Genomic DNA, 20,592 nt, shown 5'->3' with positions numbered 1-20,592 from the left:
TTTTTTAACTTTCTTTATGATTTCATCCATTATCAGATTAAATATTATTGGGCTCAGCGAATCTCCTTGTCTAATGCCAGTTTCATATTTGATAGGTTGCGATAGTTTTCGTTTACATTTTACCATAGCTATGTTATCTAAAATAGCTGTATTTTATATTTAAAGAGGAATTTTGTTGTAAGGAAGACAGTTAGTTTTTGAACATCGCGCCGCGTTTTAAAATTTAACGCACGTATTATAATAAATTATATAATCGTTAGTGTAAGATAAATTAGTAATAAAGACTTTAATAAATAAAACATAACAAGTGGTGTCAGAAAGTCGAATATAGTAAATAAATTGTGAAAATGACGATTTATGAGCTCACAGTTACGAATTTAAGAAGACATCTCGAGGACAGAGAATTAGCTTCTACCGGAAAAAAGGCTGAGTTAGTCCAACGACTAAAGAACGCTTTGCAGGAAGAAGGGTTGGACCCAGAAACTTATATATTTGAAGACAAACATGCTACTGTTATCTCGTCGATTTCGAAAGTAGAGAACAAAGTTTCTGGTGACATCGCATCATTAGAGAACAAAGTTTCCGGCGATATTTCGAAAGTTTCTGGTGACATCGCATCATTAGAAGACAAAGTTTCTAACGAGATTTCTTCTCTGGAAAGCAAAGTTTCTGCTAACATATCTTTGGAAATCTCTAAAGTCACTTCTGAGATGTCTGCCCTCGATGATAGAATATCTTCGTTAAAAGACCAAGTTGCTGCCGATATGTTGGCCTTCGAAGAAAAGATATGGAAAGAGATGGAAAGGAAGATGGAGGAAACAGGAACAGCAGAGAGAGGAAATAATCCAATTACAGTAGAGACAAAAGAAGACGAGACGAAATGTAAGTTGGAAACACGGCCGAAATTTGAAGGAAGTGGAGGTTCTATTCATGTTAAAGTACCAACTTTCGACGGAAAATCGTCATGGAACAACTAGATGAAACAGTTCGAATCAGCTGCAAGAGAGAATGGATGGTTTGAAAAAGAAAAGGCTGTAAACCTGACTATCGCTCTTAGAGGAGATGCCTTAGATGTGCTTCAGACCATAGCCGTAGAGGAGACGGATGATTTCGAACAACTTAAGAAGAGGTTAAATATGCGATATGGCCACGAACATTTGGAGCATGTATATCAGTCGCAACTTAAAAATCAAAGACAAAAGAAAGATGTGGCTCTTCAAGAATATGAGAATATGCTTATCCAACAGCTCCCGAAGACATGATGGAAAAGCTGGCCGTTCAAACGTTTATTGATGGTCTTCGTGATCATGAAATGCAGAGACCACTTCGATTAGCTCGTCACAAGACGCTGGTTGATGTCTTATCCGCCGCCCTCGAATACGAGTCAGCTACGCAGGTCTCTGGCGGGTACAGTAAAGTTAGGACTGTAAAAGAGGAAGGAGATGAAGATAAACTTGACCAGCTCGTTAATGTGATCAAAAGTATGACATAGAAGAAAACGAAGACCATAAGATGCTGGAATTGTGGCGAAATAGGACACGTACGAAGTTCATGTAAGCACCCTAGGTACGACGCAAATCAAGAAACTCACCATTAGGAAAACTAGAACAGGTCGGCCTTAGGGGGACAGCTTCGACCCGGAACTTTTCCAAAGACCCTCTCATACTAATAGCTTCTTTGAAATGTCGTAAAATGTAACGCACGTATTATAATAAATTATATAATAATTAGTGTAAGATAAATTAGTAATAAAGACTTTAATAAATTTGTAAGTGTTATAAATAGAACCTTCAATAATAAATAAAAAAAATAAATTAGAATTAATAAAAACATAACAATAGTGTGAAGGTTGTTTTGGTAGACTCTCGAAAAATATTTTTAAGTTTCTGTTACTTTCTTCAAAAGCATTTACTCTGTAGTTTTTGTGTTTTCTGTTTGTATTCCTTTGAGATTGTGATTCAGTAGTTCCGACTACACTATTTTTCAACCAACTCACTACTGTAAAACGTCCTAAACCAGTGGTACTTAAAAACATATTTCTACAAACTTGCACTAAACTATTATAGCCCAGTCTGGTTATACAAAAATCATTGATTTCACGGCAAAATGTTTCGCAGATATCTGAAGCTTTTACGACATAGGTGAGGGTTACTAGATGACGAATAGATAAAAAGATACTCCTATTTTTACCTTGCGTTTTTTTTTAAACAATAATTTATGGTCAGAATTTGATTTTTTATCTATAAGTTTTTTCCCTTATAATTTAAATAAACAATATTTATACCATTTTTTTATATCAAGAATATATTTATTTTCCCGTTTTTTCAATTAAAATTGATAACTGATTTTCGGAGATATTTGCAAAAAAGCAGTTTTTTTGCACAAATTTATAAATTAATTTTTTTATTAACAAAATAAAATGTTATTAATACATTTCAATATTGAGGAATTACCGTCCTTTAAATTTGTGCGAAATTTTCCCCAGATCGGTCAAATAGTTTAAAAGCTATTCAATTTGTTTATCCCTGGGACTAATTATTTAAACCATTGAACTTGCCCTATGAATGATGCTGGACACATTTAACAAATTTCATAGGATTCTTTATGACTTATACTATCTCAGAAGTTAAATGAATATTGAGTTTTCATCGAAATTATTTACAAAATAAACGTTTGAAAAAGGGGTATGTTTTTTACTTATAAACAATTGTAATAACTTCTATATTTTTCAAGCTACAGACTTGTACGTACAACCATTAGATAGCTGGTAAAAAAACTCACATTTAACAAAAAATATAAACCTTCTATCAACAATAGGAACGAAGTTAGCGACAATTTTTTTGTTAATTATATCTCCATTGTTTATAAACATTAAGAAGTAAAATTTGCATAAATTTTGAAAGAAAATCTAAACTTTATATTGAATTTTATAGCTATAAAATTCATCCAATTTTTCGAAACTTAGAACCTTTCGAAAGATCGACATAGGAAAGTGGAGGGGAAACTGTTTTAGCTCCTCGCTGCAAAATTTAATATTATGGTTACGGATTTATCATTCAAAAGCTTCAACAATTCTGTAGGAATTTCATTAGGTCCATTTGCTTTTCCATTTTTAGCGTTTATTATTGCGTATTCTACTTCTTCTTTCAATATGTCTGGCCCAGTTGCATTGATTATCTGAGTTAAGTTGTTTCTATTGTCTTCAAATAATTCATTCAGGTATTCTGTCCATCTTTTTATTTTATTCTCTAGATCTACAATAAGATTTCCATCTTTGTCTTTAAGTTTACCTATTTGGCATTTCTTTATGTTTCCTGTTATCTCTTTTACTTTTTTGTGCATATTGAACGCATCGTACTTTCTCTCATAGCTTCTCATAGATCCACTCTTCTTTGGCTTCTCTTTTTTTGGCTTCTCTTTATTCTCTTTTTTATGTGTTTATTTATTTCTTTGTATTGTCTGGGTAATTCTTCATCTTTCTTCTTTGTTCCATCAAGTCTAGTAAATCTTGTGTCATCCACCCCTTATTCTTTGTTGTTGTTTTTGTAAGATGTTTCTTTCCTGCTGTTTGTATAGCTGTATTTATGTACTTTAATTTTTGGTTAACGTTGTTTGTATCGTTAATTTGTTGCTGCACTGAACGGAGGTTTTCATTTATTTCTTCTCTTGTTTCTTGTCGTATATTTTTGTTTCTAAGTTTATTTAAATCTAGTGCCTTTCTGTGTGGTCTTCTAATCTTTTTTGGTCTCGTCTCTATCACAGTAACTACCGGGTTATGATCTGAGCCTTTATCAGCTCCTGGGTACGTCTTAGTACATTTAATAGCATTATGATACCACCTTGCTATCATAATGTAGTCTATTTGATTTCTCCCTATTTTTTTCTTTGGTATGTTGTGGAGATGTCCATGTATATAACCGTCGAGGAGGTAATTTGAAAAAGGTATTTGTTATTACGAAGTCTTCACTTTGGCAAAATTGAATCAATCGATCTCCTCTGTCATTTCTGTTTCCAAGCCCATATTTTCCTACTGGTTCTCCTACCTTACCTTGACCCACCTTGGCATTAAGATCGCCCATTAATATGTTAATGCATGGAAAGACTGACTTAATAAGTAAAGACAAACAACCTGCAACAAAAAGGTTCAGACCTGACAGTTAAGTCGAATAAATGAACCAAATTTTAACTTTTAAACCAATGTATGTAAAGAAAATAAAAAAAGTAAAGTTCAATAAACATTGCAAAATTTAATAAGGCAAGTGAAGCAAAAATCGACTTATTTTATCAAAGCAGTAAGGCAGATTAGAATAATATTGTATATCATATTTGTAAGAAAAATAGAATATAAATATATATTGTTAATTATAAAAATACAAACAATTATAATTAATATAAGGAATATAATAATATAATGTGTAACAAATTAACTGAAATTTAATTTATAAAATATATAAGTATTATTACATCATTGATATAAAATGAAAAAACATATGTAGATTTTCCGGGATTTTCCGAGATTTATGGGAGGTGAAAATTGTGTCATCATTATTAATACTGCGACAGACTATTCGAGCAAATTAAAAAAAAGTAAGTATTTAGGGTGAATTTCAAATGGACTCAATTTTTCCGAGTTTTCCCATATTTTCCGGCCGGTGAAAACTATGTAGTTATTCATATTTCGACGAGTTACCCTAGACTAAAAAAAAAAGGCTTGCAGCTGCAAAGGAAGGCTTGCAGCTGCATATCGCCCCACTCGGCTTTTTCTGAATTAGAAACTAATGTTTCAACAACATTTCTGTTCTCTAAACTAGTACAAGGCTCTGCGATTTTTTGTGTTTTTAAAACAGAATTATTCTGTTGAACTATAAAATCACCGTCCTGATTGGAACTACATAGTTCATCACTTCGTTCATTATTGGTCACTATTACTATTGGAATATTTTCTATGTCTACATTGATAAGTTCTGTTAAGTTTTGAGAATTCCCATTTTCAAATATTTCATTATTACGGAGCCAAGAAATAACTTTTTCATTGACTTGTACCGTGGTTTGATTGGAAATAACATCAGTTACTTCTTCGTCTTGATTTTGTGTACAGATAGGTTTTGATAACACATTGCAGTTGTCGGGATAATATTTTGTGGTTCCTCAAAAGACTCTAATAATGAGCTTTTGATAGCAGCGTTGTATATTTTTTGTGCTCTTGACAGCATGTTAGGTATTATTATATATTATATACTAATTATGTATCTAAACTGTTTTAAAAAATTAATTTCCTAAGCCTAACTTAATATAATAAAGGCAGAAGCTGCTAAATGCAATTAAAATACTAAAATTTTCTTTGCAATATCTGCTATCTACATCGCACTAGATAAAAAATTTTAGTTAAAATTATATAGTTAATCAAACCTACTTACCCCACAGTGTTTTTAAATGTATACTTAGTATGTATAATTTCCAGTAGTTAACTATAGAATACACGATGATTTTCTAACGGACAAAATATTAACCTAAGTATATTGTGTCGGTGTAATGCGCAGACAGTAGACAAACTGACAGATAGCAGGTATTGCCGTCACTAATTGATATTTTGTTATGAGTAGGTATTGTTAGACCGTAATAAGTCCCCAGACTTATATTTAAAAGACAGCAGATTTTGTTACAATAAATGATTTATGTGTACGAAACTCTAGACACAACAAACGTAGTTTTGAAAAAAAATGTCAGTTAGCAGGTATTATCAGATCGCCGACGAAATTTAACTGTTATTTGCAATTGGGCAATTAAGATAACATAAGATGAGTATATGCCCTCCAGGTTGGGCTTAGGGCTAACCATACTATCCTGTAAAAAAGATATGGTTACGAAAACTAGATCTAAAGAAGCCGAACAGAAAGCCACTATAAGGAAATAAGGAAAAATATTTAAAAATATAAACCTGAAATGCAGGCTTTATGAACCTGAAATCTTAAAAAATTAATAGACATACTAACTCAATATAAAGCGCATACTCGTACTACTGCTGTGTAAGAAGTAAGATGTAAGATGGACTGGCCAAGGAATTATCGAAAAGAGTCACCGCGATATCTATCTTGTCACAGGACCAATCATGAATTCTGGACCGCATTCTGTTAACAAAAAAGCAAAACATCTTTTTATGGACTTCAAACCAATAAGTCCACGAATATGTTCTTTAAGAGTAAGTCTTTTTTTAAGCTTAGTCCCCAACCGCAGACAAAGAAGAGGTTGTCAAAGATCAATTATATGACGAAGTAGAGACTATTTACGACACATGTCCCAGAAATGACGTTAAGATCGTAATTAAATATCTTAATGCAAAAATAGACATACATCGGAAAATGCAGTGCTCATGATGTTAACAATGATAATTAAAATATCATAATAATATTTGCAGTTTCCAATGGCATGGCCTACGTCGGACTCGTAGGGGTAGAGGTTCCGCAAACGGTCGTATGCCGAAAGCCAGGTAGACCAGTGGCCAACCAATGTCTTTACATTGGAGGGTATAGTTTATTTCACGAAAAATGGTTGAATGCTTAATGATTGCAATAAAACCCGACCGTAAGTACCCCAGCTTAGTCAACATTAGTTGAGCAGGTAAGTATTCAGGTAAAATTGAAGCTACTGTAGAGTGTCGTTATCTTGTTTGTATAATAAATTCCTGGTAATATAAAAACGATTAAAAAATTGTATAAAATTATAAAAACGATTGGAATACATTTTATTTCATAAAGTTGTAAACATTTTAACAGTGAGTTTCACTATCAATGGTTGATCTTTTAATGATCACAATAAATTTGTTGATCGTTAAGTATTTCCTGGAATAATTATACAGGTTCCCTCTATTCTGTATAATTTGTAAAAGTATATAAAACCGATGAGAAATTTTTAAATATACATTTTGTTTCATTTAGTTGAAAGTGTTACAAGTGTTACCAGTGTTATACCTATTTATACCTATAAAACAGCATTATGTGGCGTCCGTGGAAAAACATTGATGGTGCTTCTTCCAGTGTTTCGGCAAAGAAAAAGCATTTATCTGCTGACGCTAGAGAAATCGTAAAAACAATATATAGTTCTTTACTTACAAGGTGAAAAGAATTACATCAAATCCCATTAAGTCAAGAAGGAAGCGTAAGGATGCTGGTTCTACCAAATGTATTGACGAAAGTGATAAGGACTTAATAAGACGAAAAATTTACACAATGTACGAAGAGCAACGGATACCTACATTAGATGCTTTAAAACAACGGCTTATTAATGATGATACACAAATAAACTGTAGCCGCATTAGTCTTTGGAGGATTTGGGCTTCAGATATCGTACAATTGACAAAAGGCAAGTGCTTATGGAGTCCCATCGTTTACAAAAGTGGCGTACTGAATATATAACTTCTATAAGAAAGTACCGTACAGAAGATCGACCAATAATTTATCTGGACGAGACATGGTCCGATTCTTCCAACAGGTGTTGGAAGTGTCTCCAAAAGCTCCATCAAACAAAGGGAAAAGAATAACAATTTTACATGCAGGATCAGAAAATGGTTGGGTCCCAAATGCCTTATGGCTTTCTGCAAAGAACATTAAAGACTCCTGCGTGGACTACCATGAGGATACGGCAGAGCTTTTTGAGCAATGGTTTAAGAATTGTCTTATACCTAACCTTCCTCAAAATAGTGTGATAGTAATGGACAATGCAAGTTACCACAGTCGTTAATTACATAAGTATCCAAGTGCAAATAACACGAAAATTGAAATTCAAAACTACCTGTTAGAAAACGATATATATTTTGAAGAAAGTTATTTAAAAAATGAACTGTTAGAAGTGTTAAAATCATTTTCTATTAAAAAAGTATATGTTTGTGACGCATTGGCCGAGGACATGGGACATACAGTGTTACGGCTTCCGCCCTACTATTGTTTATTTAATCCCATAGAGCATATGTGGCACCGACTAAAGTCAAATGTAGAATCACAAAATGTTTCTCTGACTTTAAGTGGTAGTGTAGTCGAATTAATAACGAAATGTGTTGATGATATTTTCCCAGAAAGTTGGAAAAATTCAGTACGCCATGTAATGAACGTAGAAATTTCATATGTTACTTTGAATCATTTAATTAAACCAATTGTTATTAATCTTGAAGAGGATAGTGACAGCGAAACAGAATTAGGTATTTAGGAATTCATAAATATATTTTGGTTATTTTAAATACATTTGGTATGTTTTGGGTATTTTTTTTGTAAATATTAACTTGTATATATATTTCTATATTTTTTTATTCAATTCATCTATTTTTTGTACATTATGTATTCGTTTGTATGTATATACTGTAAATAGAACTATTATTACTGTACATTTTTAAAGATATCCGATTATGAAGAGCAAAAACTTTTAAACACGCCAGTTTTTTGCTGACAGTCCTAAGCCTGTAAAAAGTTTGAAGGAAAGTACCTTTCTGAATTTAGATCCATGTACTACAATTATTCACGTAGAACAAAAAAACTACTTTCTTCATGTTAAAAATTGTTCAATTATATCAAGTATATTCACTTGAACAACCTGAAAATACCATATGAAATAATTTAATAAATTTTTATAATCGTGTATTACACAGCTACCAATGAAGTATATTAAATAACAAACTTTCTGAAGTACGACCCTGTGTACTTCGGTAGTTTATTGAGAGACTCTTGTATACACAATAGGATCAACTCAGGTAACCATTAAGCACTCAACCATTTTTCGTGAAACAAAATATACACGAAATTTCTTAATGTTAAAGCGCAGCGCCCATCCTCGAGCCAGGTATTGGACCATAGACTTGACCATAGTATTCGTGCTTAGTATTTTTTCGATCCTCGACCCTAGTACTCTCGACCCTCGCTCCGACCATGGTATCCAAGTAAAATACATGCATGTTATTTTAAATTCGAGCGTTCACTGTCAGTGATATGCTCTAGGCGAGGATACGATGCAATGGTCTCCGTAATGAACGCACCCTTAAGCGCCGACCACCGAACCTCGCTTCGATCATCGTATCGATCGCCAGGTAAAATAAATGCATTTTATTTTAAATTCGAGCGTTCACTGTCAGTGCTATGACCTAGGCGAGGATACCATGCGATGGCCTCCGTTATGAACGCACCCTAAGAATCGCAGGGTGTGGCAGAATTATATTAAATAAATTAAAATACTAAATTCTGTAAAATGAACAGTTTTCATTAATATAATTAAACAGTTAGTAATATAAACCAAATACAACACGTTATCTATTGACTGACCCGCGTAGTATATAAACATAAGTCAACCTTGTCCGCTCTTAACCTCACTGTAGCACGATTAATCATTGAAGAAATTATATTTAAACTCTATACAAGAGAATGGATCAGAATATAGTTTAGAAACCCGTCTTAATTTTCCTTATTATATATCATACAACCGTATGTCATCTTCTAGTCAAGTAGTGAACCTGTGATTATAGTGTAAATAAATATGTAATAAGTAAAAATAAGTAATTGCTATTTATATTTATATCCTTCGTTAAAACCAAATCCAATCTATACCATGTGGCAATAGGCCCCATCAATTACAACCAATGTTTTATAATGTAAGGGGGTCTGAAACAAGAATGAAAGAATCTCTAGATAGAAAACTTACCTGACACACTAACAGCAACAGTTTCAGATATATCCTTCTCTGAATCTGGGATACTTGTTGCCTTTTCGATCTGGGATACGTTTTCTGTAACCTCTGAAGCTGCACCTGATTGTGTGATTCCTAAATCACTACTACCACTTACTGAGTCAGTTTTTGTAACTGAATCTGTAGTGTCTGCAGTAGTAGTATCAGCTGATGAGTCTGTAATAGGATATTTTAATCGCCAGTTAAAAGCCAAATATAAAATAAGACGACATTTAAAAAAAGCGTTTAAATTAATTGCATTCATGTTACAAAAAGTAACCTGTGCATAACTTTTAAATTAAATACATTGTATCATAAAAATTATCTCCAACTTTTTTGGATAAATTGTTTTTTTTTAATCAAAAAATCTATGGACTATGGAATTAATTGGTGATTTTTTCTGATTCAACGAATGTTTGCAAGATAGAAATATCTACAAATATTGCTTGTTCACTTTTAGTAAAAAGTCGTACAAAGAAGCGTACAAGTCATTAAAAAAATGGTGACAATGAAATAGTAGGTACTACTGCAGTTTCAGAGATTTTGCTTTTGGTTTATGCTTCAAGTAAAATCTATGTAGCTAAATATGATGGATACTATACAATAATGTTTGTCTATTATACCTATATAATGTATATATAAAACTAGTAACTTTGCCCGCATGCGACGGGTGATCCAATCAATTGTCATACACAGTCAGTCATTAAATTGATCAAATAATAAACTTTTTGCATATAATCCAAATAAATATAAAGTATGATCTGGTGCACTTCTGACCGGACATCATGTTTTTTACTGTATTTATATATATATATTGATGGCACGCTATATGTATTATACATCTTACGTCGTTTAATTTCATGAGTCATATGCTGGTATTAGACTAGTAGTTTATTTTGTTATCAGTCAGAGGCCTTTTTCAGGACACTAAAGCAAATTTACCTTATATTCACCTTATGCTTTATATATAAAGCAAATATGTCTATTATCATCCATGGTGTCATGTGAATTGTCGTATGTCGCTCTACGTTTATTAATAACGAAGACGATATGTAGTGCCCTTTTGGTAGTCTCTTTGTTTTTTCTATCTAACAAATATATTTGTTATATCCTTTCCATTCATTTGCTATGTCGCATGTTAGGATTAGATCAGTTGTTTATTTTGTACTTAGCCTGAGGCCTTCTGTAAGTCAATAAATCAAAATTTGTCTTATGGTAAATCTATTTTTATCCATAGTGCCCTATGATTTCTCGTATGTCGCTATACTTTCATTATCAATGAAGATACTGTGTAGTGCCCTTTTAGTAGTTGCCTGATTTGTTTTTCTATCTAAATATATTCGTTACGTCCATCCCTTTTATTTAATATGTCGCATATTATGATCTGATCAGTTGTTTATTTTGTTTACAGCCAGAGACCTTCTTTAAGTTCTCTGGCTATTCAAAATTTGTCTTATAGTAAATCTATTTTTATCTATAGTATATCTATTTATAGTTTATTAATAATGAAGATACTGTGTAGTCGCCTTGTTTGTTTTTTCCATCTGAATATATTCCATATATCCTCCCCTTTCATTTGCTATGTCGCATGATAGTATTCGATTAGTTGTTTATTTTGTATTCAGCCATTCAGCCAGAGGCCTTCTTTAAGTCAATAAATAAAAATATCTTTAAGTCTTTAAGTCAATAAATAAAAATTTGTCTTATAGTAAATCTATTTGTATTCATAGTTCCCTATGATATCTCGTATGTCACTATACATTCATTATTAATGAGGGTACTGTGTAGTATTCTTTTGATAGTCGCCGTGTCTGTTTTTTCTTACTTAATATATTCGTTATTTCTTCCCCTTTCATTTGCTATGTCACATGTTAGGATTCTTTCAGTTGTTTATTTTGTACTCAGCCAGAGGCATTCTTTAAGCCAATAAATCAAAATTTGTCTTTTAGTTAAACTATTTTAATCCATAGTGCCCTATGACATCTCGTATGTAACTATACGTTCATTAATAATATGTAATACCCTTTTGGTAGTCACCTTGTTTGTTTTTTCTATTTTAATATAATCGTGAAATCGTTCCCTTTTACGGGCCAACGTATCACACGCTCCAATGGGCCCAATAAAAAAGGAGATATGAGATAATGCCCTCTTAGGAATGCCGCAATTTTGTTTTTTCTGTCTCAACATATTCGCTATCCCCTCTCCTTTTCAATAATGTACCATGCGTCACGACGAACTATTGTACCTCCACCACAAACCGCTTAAAAAATGAGCAGAATGAACGTAAGCATTTTCTTATAGGATTTTACATGAGTAATGAAGCAGAAACGGTATAGCAGCAATGGTTATTTAATTCTACGTAATTCTGTTTAACCTGATTTCATTTTATTTAATTATGTTTACCTTTATATAATTTTATTTTACTTTAGTAAAGCGTTGACGTTTATTAAACGTCATTTTATTTTTATAGTAAGTGTATGTTTATCATACGCAATGACATATAATATATATTTACATTATACGTCATTGATCTCACCTTACAATTACAGTAACCTATATTTTTAGCAATTTTGCTAAAAAAATTAATTGTGAAGTACTGTGAAGTAGTAAAATTTCTGATTAACAATATTTGAATCATCAATTTGTAGAATGAATTAGCAATAAATCAACTGTAACCTTTCAAGAATAAAATATGATTGAAATATCAAATGATGGTATACAGATTTTTTTCCTAGGTGGCGTCGTTTATATTATATTTTGTATTCCATATATCCCTAATATTTACAACAAATTTAAAGTACATTTGAGTAACGTTATACCAGAGTTATAGAGATTTGAAGACCGCGCGGTCGGTACGTGCGCTCTCAGTTTGAAAACTTCAAACGCGTTTTTCTCGAAACTTTGATTTTCTGTGAGTGCGGTAGGCACAATTTCTCGAGAATACATAGATCGATTTAATGAATTGTTGTCTCATACTTGTTTGGATTTTTACGAATCGCATTGTTTTTAAAACATTTTTATTCATCGATTCGTTCTCGAGAAATCGTGACTATCGCACGGAAAAACGAAGTTTCGAAAAAACGCGTTTGAAGTTTTTAACCTGAGAGAGCACGTACTGACCGCGCTGTATTCAAATCTCTATAACTCCGGTAATATTGCTGGAATTTACTTCAAATTCGGTGTGAATACTTAAAGTACTATACTTTAATATGGAATAAAATTTTTTTTAATTTTTTGAAAATATAAGACCTGTGTAACCCCTTAAGAGTTGAAGCTGGTTGTAGCTAGTATTAGTTGTTAATAGCGTGTGCCTGCCCAAGATCTATATAGAGCTTGATATCTGTCATGCATACTGGTTATTAAGTTTTGCACAAAATCTTGAGACATTGCAACTCACTCATCCGATAAAACATTGGTCAATTGTCTTAATATGTCTATTGGTCTCCACTCTACAGGGATCCATGTTTTCTTCTAAATATCGTAGGTCCGACTCTCCATACACAAAACAGTCCATCTGGATGTAAAAGATAAAGTCTTGATTCATCAGTAAATAGACAATTTTGGCAATTATCTGGAAACTATTCTTTCTAGAGTCTTTTCTTCTACAGTCATTCAATCTTATGCGACATCGTTAACATTGGATGTCTGCAGGTCTTCTACTCTCAAATTAAATTAATGTAGGTACCTCCTAATCATATAAAGTGAAACAATTAGGTTAACAATGTTTCTTATTCTTTGTCAGAGAACTTGCCTTGTCTATTATCGCAGAGAAAATGTCGAACAAAATAGTTTTTTAAATGTATATAAACAATGTTAAATATTTGAAAGTTATTTCTAATTTTAAACATCTTTTCTTCTATTAATTTTTGATATTGTAACGTTTTTAAATAAAACGAGATGCAACCGTTACACGGACCACGCCGAATGCATGTTCGTAACAATAGTCGAAAAAAAAAGGGCAAAAATCACATTTTTTTATAAATCTCGTATACGACCAATAATATTTGATATCTGATGGTATCATTCTAGGTTTTAGTCCATGCAGAACTTTTTATAAGAAATACATTTTTTCTTAAAATTAGTTTTTAAAAAGATTTTCATATGCTAACTACGTAGACCCACTATTATATAGAGTGGACCAAAATTCTGGAAATGCCTATTTATCTCTTAAAAGGGTGGTCCGAATTATACAAAAACGGAGATATACCTATTTTGCAAGATTTGATGCTTGTAACGTTACCAGATTTACCATGTTTCTAATACTATTAGTCACTTTGGTTTTTTAAATACAATACCTTGTGTGCTGTGCTTTTATTAAATTTAAACCGCTACTATGTAACCGCAATTTTTCCTCCGCTACAGGATGGTGAAATGCTATGTATGGTCAATATTGTTATACGGCATGGAGACATCGGCGTTAAAAAATCCTCCATTAACAAGTAGGAGGCCTTCGAAATGTAGACCTTGCGAAGAATGTTCCGCGTACCATGGACAGTTAGGGTGAGAAACGAGGAAGTCTTAAGAATGGAAAATACTGAGAGCAAATTACTCTCAAGATATAAAAAATTGGATATCTATGCCATATCCTCAGAGGAAAAAAATACGCAATCCCTTAACTAATTCTCCAAAAAAAAATTGAGGGCAAAAGATGAGAAGGTCGCAAACAAATGTCGTGGCTACGAAATATAAAGAAGTGGACAGGTATAAAAACACTGGCGAGCTTTTGCATGCCGCAAAAGATATATGTCTGGCCTTAAGATAATTCGCCAACGCACTATAGGTGCACGGCACTATAAGGAGAAGTATATTGCACCTTTATTGAAATATTCACTTCAATACCTGTTCAACCGTATACAATACCTACGATTTTATGTAGTCAGGAACATCTTAAAAAGATAAAACAAAAGCCCAGAAACGCCTAATCGTCTCAATAAATGTGATTGAAACTATGTATAACTAAATTTGAACATAATAATTAAAAGTTTTCTACATTGCTAAATGAATGTCTACCTAATCCAGTCTTCAAAATATCCTCCGTTGTTAATTTGGCAGTATCCTAAACGATGGTAGAATGCGTCTATTACATTTCTCCATGTTTCTCTACAAATTAATATGTATTCATCGATAATTCTTTGTCTTAGCTCTGCAACACTTGCTGATTTAGTTTTATATATTCTACTTCTCAAGTACTCCCAATAAAAATAATTTTTAGTGTTCAAATCGGATGAACGAGGAGTCCATTCAATACTACCTAATCTACCAATCTATCGGCCGGGAAATATCTGAGCTAAATAACGCCGAACATTTACACCAAAATGAGATGGAGATCCGTCTTGCTGAATACATATCTCAACGCAATTACTACTTTTATTGGGAATAAGCTACAATTTAAGTTTAAAATAAGTTTATTTTTAACGTTTCGATTTCCACTTAGGAAATCGTTCTCGAAATACAACACATTAATAAATTAAACAAATTTTGTTTTGTGTTACTTGCTGAAAAATTCTTCTAATAATTTAATTTTATCTTACTCATTCATATTGACAATTCAGACATACGTTATATATTTTAAAGTAGACGACTTTAAAATGATATTGAGAATATTGCTGGGTTGCGTTCCTGGAATGACTTTATTGTAGGTAACATAGTTCATTCGATTACATGAAATCAACTGGAGAATCAGAAAAATCATAGTATCTGAGTCGTCTTTAAGAAGAACTCTCCTGTTAGTGATTTCATGGTAAATCAGAAGGAAAAAACAGGAAAAAACCTCATAATAATATCCCGATATGGTAAGTATTCGGTCTCACATTGAGTTCACTCTCAATAAACACAAAACTGTGATTTTATATGCGTGTGATTTAAAAACATAAATGATGTATGCTCGATATGTTATTTACTTACTAATAGTGGTATTTTCTTTTTATTAATTTGTCTTTTAATATGGCTATCCAGATATTATTGCATTCTGCTGAGGAATTTGCGACGCGATTAGTCTCATTTAGCATAATTAGAGCCGCTTCTTTGATTTTTCTCTTTTTACCCTCTGTTCTTAGGACTATACTTGAATCGTTTTATTGAATACCATGTCTATTTTCTCATGCGTGTTTACATATTTGAGATCTATCAAATTCTCTATTTTTAATATAAGATTGATGTTCACCTATTCTAACATTTAATGAGCTTGATGTTTACCAAGACACAGAACCTCTTCCAAACATTTTTAGCTCTTCAGAATTAGAATTAAACTTAAAAAAATCAAAAAATACCACACCTGGTCTTGACGGGTTCACTTATAGGGTAATAAACAAATTACCTGAAAATGGTAAACTTCTTCTTTTACAAATTTTTAATGATTGGTGGTTGAAACAAAAGTATTCAAATAGTTTTAAAAATATAATAGTGTCTCTTCTAGTAAAACCTAAGAAACAACCTAACCTATCTTCATCCTACCGACCTATTTCATTATTATAGTGTATTACAAAAACTTCGAAAGGCTTATAAAATTTAGACTCAAAAATTTTGTTGAAAGCAGATCACTTTTAACAAGAAATCAGTATGGATTTTGTATAGGCATAGGTACAATTGATGCAATCTCCCATTTAGTTACAGACACACAATTGTATCTATCAAAAAGAAATTACTTACATGTTATGTCTTTTTGTGGACCTTAAGGAGGCTTATGATGTGGTAGATTTGGAAATACTATATTAAAAAATGGTGATATCAATAAAAGAGTCTCTATAAATATTTTAAATTTGTTTGTTAATAGAAAAATATTTTTGCGAGATCATAATGTTTTACATGTTCCAACAGTACTTTACAACGGGCTTCCACAAGGTTCTATTTTAGGCCATCTTTTATTTAACACTGCGGACTTACATAATTTGATGAGCGATGGCACACACATTATTCATTATGTGGATGATTTATGCATTTATGTCACCCATGATACCTATTAACGCTACATGATAGACTTAAACATACTTTCGACAATATTTAGGTATAATTATAGATAAAAAAATTCAATGGACTAGTCACATTACATATATCAAACAAAGATGTGAAAAGGGAATTAATGTTCTGAGCTTCCTCTCAAAAAACAGAGCTGGGACAGGGATAAACAAATTTACTTAATGTTCTACAAGTTTTGTTCAATTTAGGATTATAGGTGTACTCTCTATGGTTTTACCTCTAACACTAACCAACTTACTCTCGATCGAATATACTATAAAGCTCTAAAAACATGTTTGGAAGCCATGGTATCTTCAGCAAAGTCATGCCATTCTGGCTGAGTCTCAAGAACTTCCTCTTAGTTTTTCGAAGACAGTTTTTACTAATAAAACTCTATTAAAATACATATGTTACCACAGTGATTTTATCGCAATAATGAACTTTCTTGTAATTGAAAATTTGATAAATTATTATTGGAAAAAGAAAAGATGTTTTTATTAATACGAACTTATTTCAAACCAATATTGTTTAACTTAATAAAATGCCATTGTATGCACAAAATTTTGATTCTATAATTAATAAACCTACCACCATACTCCCTCAGTATTCAGATTGCAATATCTTAAACGAAACCATGATAAAATCCATTCTGAATAGCCTTGAGTCGAATTTAACAAAAAAATATACAGATGTGTCAAAAACAGATTGAAACGTAGGTTCAACATTTTTTGTTTCAGGCAAAATCATATTGAAAAGTACAGAATCTCAAATTATTGTTCCATTTTTACGGTTGAGTCCTTTGCCATTGAAAACACATTAAAATGGTGTGTAACTCAAACATACACAAATGTTGCAATAATTTCAGACTCAAAGTCAACATTACAAGCTATTAGTAGTCACCCACTAAATTAATTCCGAAAAGCCTTAATCGTGAACATAAAAGAATTAATTATGGATCTCAAGCAAAATAATATAACTTTCGTTTATTTGGATGAAATGACATTGTGGAGTTGAAGATAATGAAATTGCTCATATAGCCCAAAAAGTACTCACAGTTGCCACCATATTGATAAAGTATTTAATTTAAAAGATTTAAATAATGCTCTCAAACCTAATATCAGTTGTAAATGGAAAGATAATTACAAAAAAATTGCAAATAAATCAACAAATCAATATTTTAGCATTCACCCTACACTTTTCTATATCAAGAACTAATTCACAATGAGTTTCCATTGCTGCTAAATATTACAACATCTCTCCTGTCTTCATAAGATAAATCTGTACTTGGTTACATCATAAATTTTATCACACATGCAAAAATAGTGGAATAGTTTAAAGAAATAGACAACATCAAACAATTCAAATAATTAATAATTTTCATATTTTGTGGCAAATAGATTTTGTCTGCTGCCACACTAACTCCCCCCCCCCCCCCAAACACACACACACCCACACAAAGAAATAAGCAATAATTTAATAGTTTATACAAATTGTTCCAATTTTCTGAAAATAATAGTATTTTTCTGCTACTTACCTTGAAAAAAAAATTTAGGGATTACAAGATATTAGAAATAAACCAACATTTGACTTAGCAACAACATTAGCTAGTAAAGAAACAACACACTAAGTCTAGTACAATAAAATGGACAATTAGACATCACCAAAGTTATTTGTAGGGGACTAACTACATTATATTGACCTAGGCCATGACAGACTGCTTGTTTTGGGAAGCTATTTTTTATAATAAAGACTAGAAAATACCATTTGTGTCTAACGACAAAATACTTTTTAGTTAATTGTATATTAAAATAACTTACGTGGCTCTGGTAGACTACCTTCTTTACTAAGAACAGTGTTAGATGTAGTATCCTCAAAATCATCACTGATTTGTCTATTTAAAATAAAATTAGAAAGCCCTGGATAGTCTAAATCATCTTCTGGGTTGTAATCCCTGTCATTTGTATCTTCCAAGTCATCATCATTATCAAAATCTTCTAAAAGACTACTATCAATTTCTCCAGCTGGTCTCTTTTTGGGTTTTCTAGTTCTCCTTGGCTTATATGGGTGATAATCTTCATCATTTTCATCCTCTTGTATTTGTGGAGCAAAATATTGGGGTTCTTCTTCACTCTTTCTTCTCTTAGGTTTTCTTCCCCTTTTAAGTTTTGGTTTGGATGGTTGAGATTTAGACTTCTTTAGTACTTGTTCTTTTTCACTTAAAGGTTGTACTTTAATCTCTGTTTTTTGGATAACATTATCATAATCTATTCTGTTTTTGTTAACTACTACATCTGCTCTAATCATGTCCTCAAAGTCCACCAATTCATCACAATTTCCTACAGTTTCTTCAACTGCAGATTCAGTAGGTTTATCAGTAGAGTCACTTACATTTTCACTGTTGGCTGCTTCATCTAATTTGGGATTATTATTGGTAACGTTAAATTCTTCATCATCTGAAGCAACTTTAGGAGTCTCCACAGGTACATCCTCTTCATAATCCCAATCATCAGCATTAAATGTTTGTCTTTTTCTTTGTCTCAGACTATATTTTTTAGGAGCCGGTTCGTAAGCTGGATCATCTTCGAAATCGGACTCTGTTTCAGGTTCCTCCTCACTATAATAATGCCTTTTTGCTACTTTTGAGCGTTTTCTTACCATTTTGTTTATTTTTAGTGTTTTTTATCAGTGATGGTTTGAGGTTATATTTTCTTTACAATTTGCCAGTGTTGAAACAACATACAGTTGATAAATGGCATACCGATATTGTATTAATGTATAATAGGTATGAGAATCAAATTTTTACTGATTAACACTTTTTGAATTACAATAATATTGTAATGCATATCCAGCTATTTTAAAATATTTATTAATATAATATATATTAAGAATTAATTAAAAAAATATATATTTTATTTTAAAATCTTAATAAATCAAGTGTGGTGGTGATTTACAGGTATTTGGATTATTAAAAGCTTAACAAAAAATTTAGAATATTGTAACACAATGTTGCAGTTAATACAATGTGTAAGTTACTCAAATTTGCTTTACATGTGCCGTTTTTTCTGCCTTAATCACACAAACATAGTTGGTAGTGTTATGCACTCTCGTAATCATTGATTGATTGGCTTTGGCAACTCTGTAGTTGTAGTTGAACAACAATGGCTACCTTTTTAACAGTGTAGTAGTGTCAAATATAAAAAGTTTTGTAAAAACAGTGTCTTTTAAACAGTGAATTTAAAATTTAAACTTATCTTTTTACTCAAAACTTTAGTAAGTTAGTAATGGATTCGGAAGAGAGCTCTGAAGTGAGTTGATTATAATTTTTTTGTTCATGCTATACACTTAGCCATCTACCCTTTTTTTTGAATAAAAAAATAAAGTATTTTATTTGTAGTGATTCAATAAATTTGTGAAGTAAAAATTTCAGTTTAAAGATCACTAGGAACGTATATAAAATGTTTACTTTTTTTAGTTATTTTATGACATAGGCGCCACTCTAAAGGGGTTTTATTTACTTAAAGGGGTAAAATTATAAAATACGGCTGAATTCATTTTCTGATATTTTCCTTGGAATAGACAAATAAATGTATTGAATCCTTATATTATTATTTCTACTTCAGTTAAACAGAAACATTTTAATTTAATTTTTAAGTTTTTGTGTTCTGGTTAGTAAGGGAAGTTCGGAGCGGATTCTCAACATTGTTTTTATTGTTTTGGTTTCTTTTTAAATAAATAATATGTTTAATACAGACATTTGGGGAGATATATATTTTTTTTTTTCGTTAGGTAGGTACGGACGCCTTGGGTTCGATCCCGGCACAGACATTAGCAAATTTTCAATTTCTGATTTAACTGAGCCACCACCGTGCTTCGGAGGGTAAGCAAAGACGTCGCTTCCGGCTACGTAAGTAGTCGTTAACACTAAAAGCTGAACCA

General features: G+C 31.8%; 2 protein-coding genes across 2 annotated transcripts in view; one reads left to right on the top strand and one right to left on the bottom strand.

The window, feature by feature from the left end:
• LOC140443471 (uncharacterized) overlaps window positions 1-19,372 on the bottom strand; it is a 39,626-nt gene extending 20,254 nt beyond the window's left edge. The window contains exons 1-2 of the mRNA XM_072534756.1: window positions 18,474-19,372; window positions 9,679-9,879 (exon numbers count right to left, since the gene is read on the bottom strand). Coding sequence (XP_072390857.1) covers window positions 9,679-9,879; window positions 18,474-19,314 — 1,042 coding nt within the window. The 5' untranslated portion in view covers window positions 19,315-19,372. The remainder of the gene's footprint in view (window positions 1-9,678; window positions 9,880-18,473) is intronic.
• A 442-nt stretch (window positions 19,373-19,814) lies between these two features.
• LOC140442670 (uncharacterized) overlaps window positions 19,815-20,592 on the top strand; it is a 46,977-nt gene continuing 46,199 nt past the window's right edge. The window contains exon 1 of the mRNA XM_072533663.1: window positions 19,815-19,961. Coding sequence (XP_072389764.1) covers window positions 19,938-19,961 — 24 coding nt within the window. The 5' untranslated portion in view covers window positions 19,815-19,937. The remainder of the gene's footprint in view (window positions 19,962-20,592) is intronic.

Source organism: Diabrotica undecimpunctata, chromosome 6 (genome assembly GCF_040954645.1).
Source record: "Diabrotica undecimpunctata isolate CICGRU chromosome 6, icDiaUnde3, whole genome shotgun sequence".
In the NCBI taxonomy this organism is placed as follows: Eukaryota; Metazoa; Arthropoda; class Insecta; order Coleoptera; family Chrysomelidae; genus Diabrotica; species Diabrotica undecimpunctata.
This window is presented reverse-complemented; position numbering and strand designations above follow the sequence as displayed.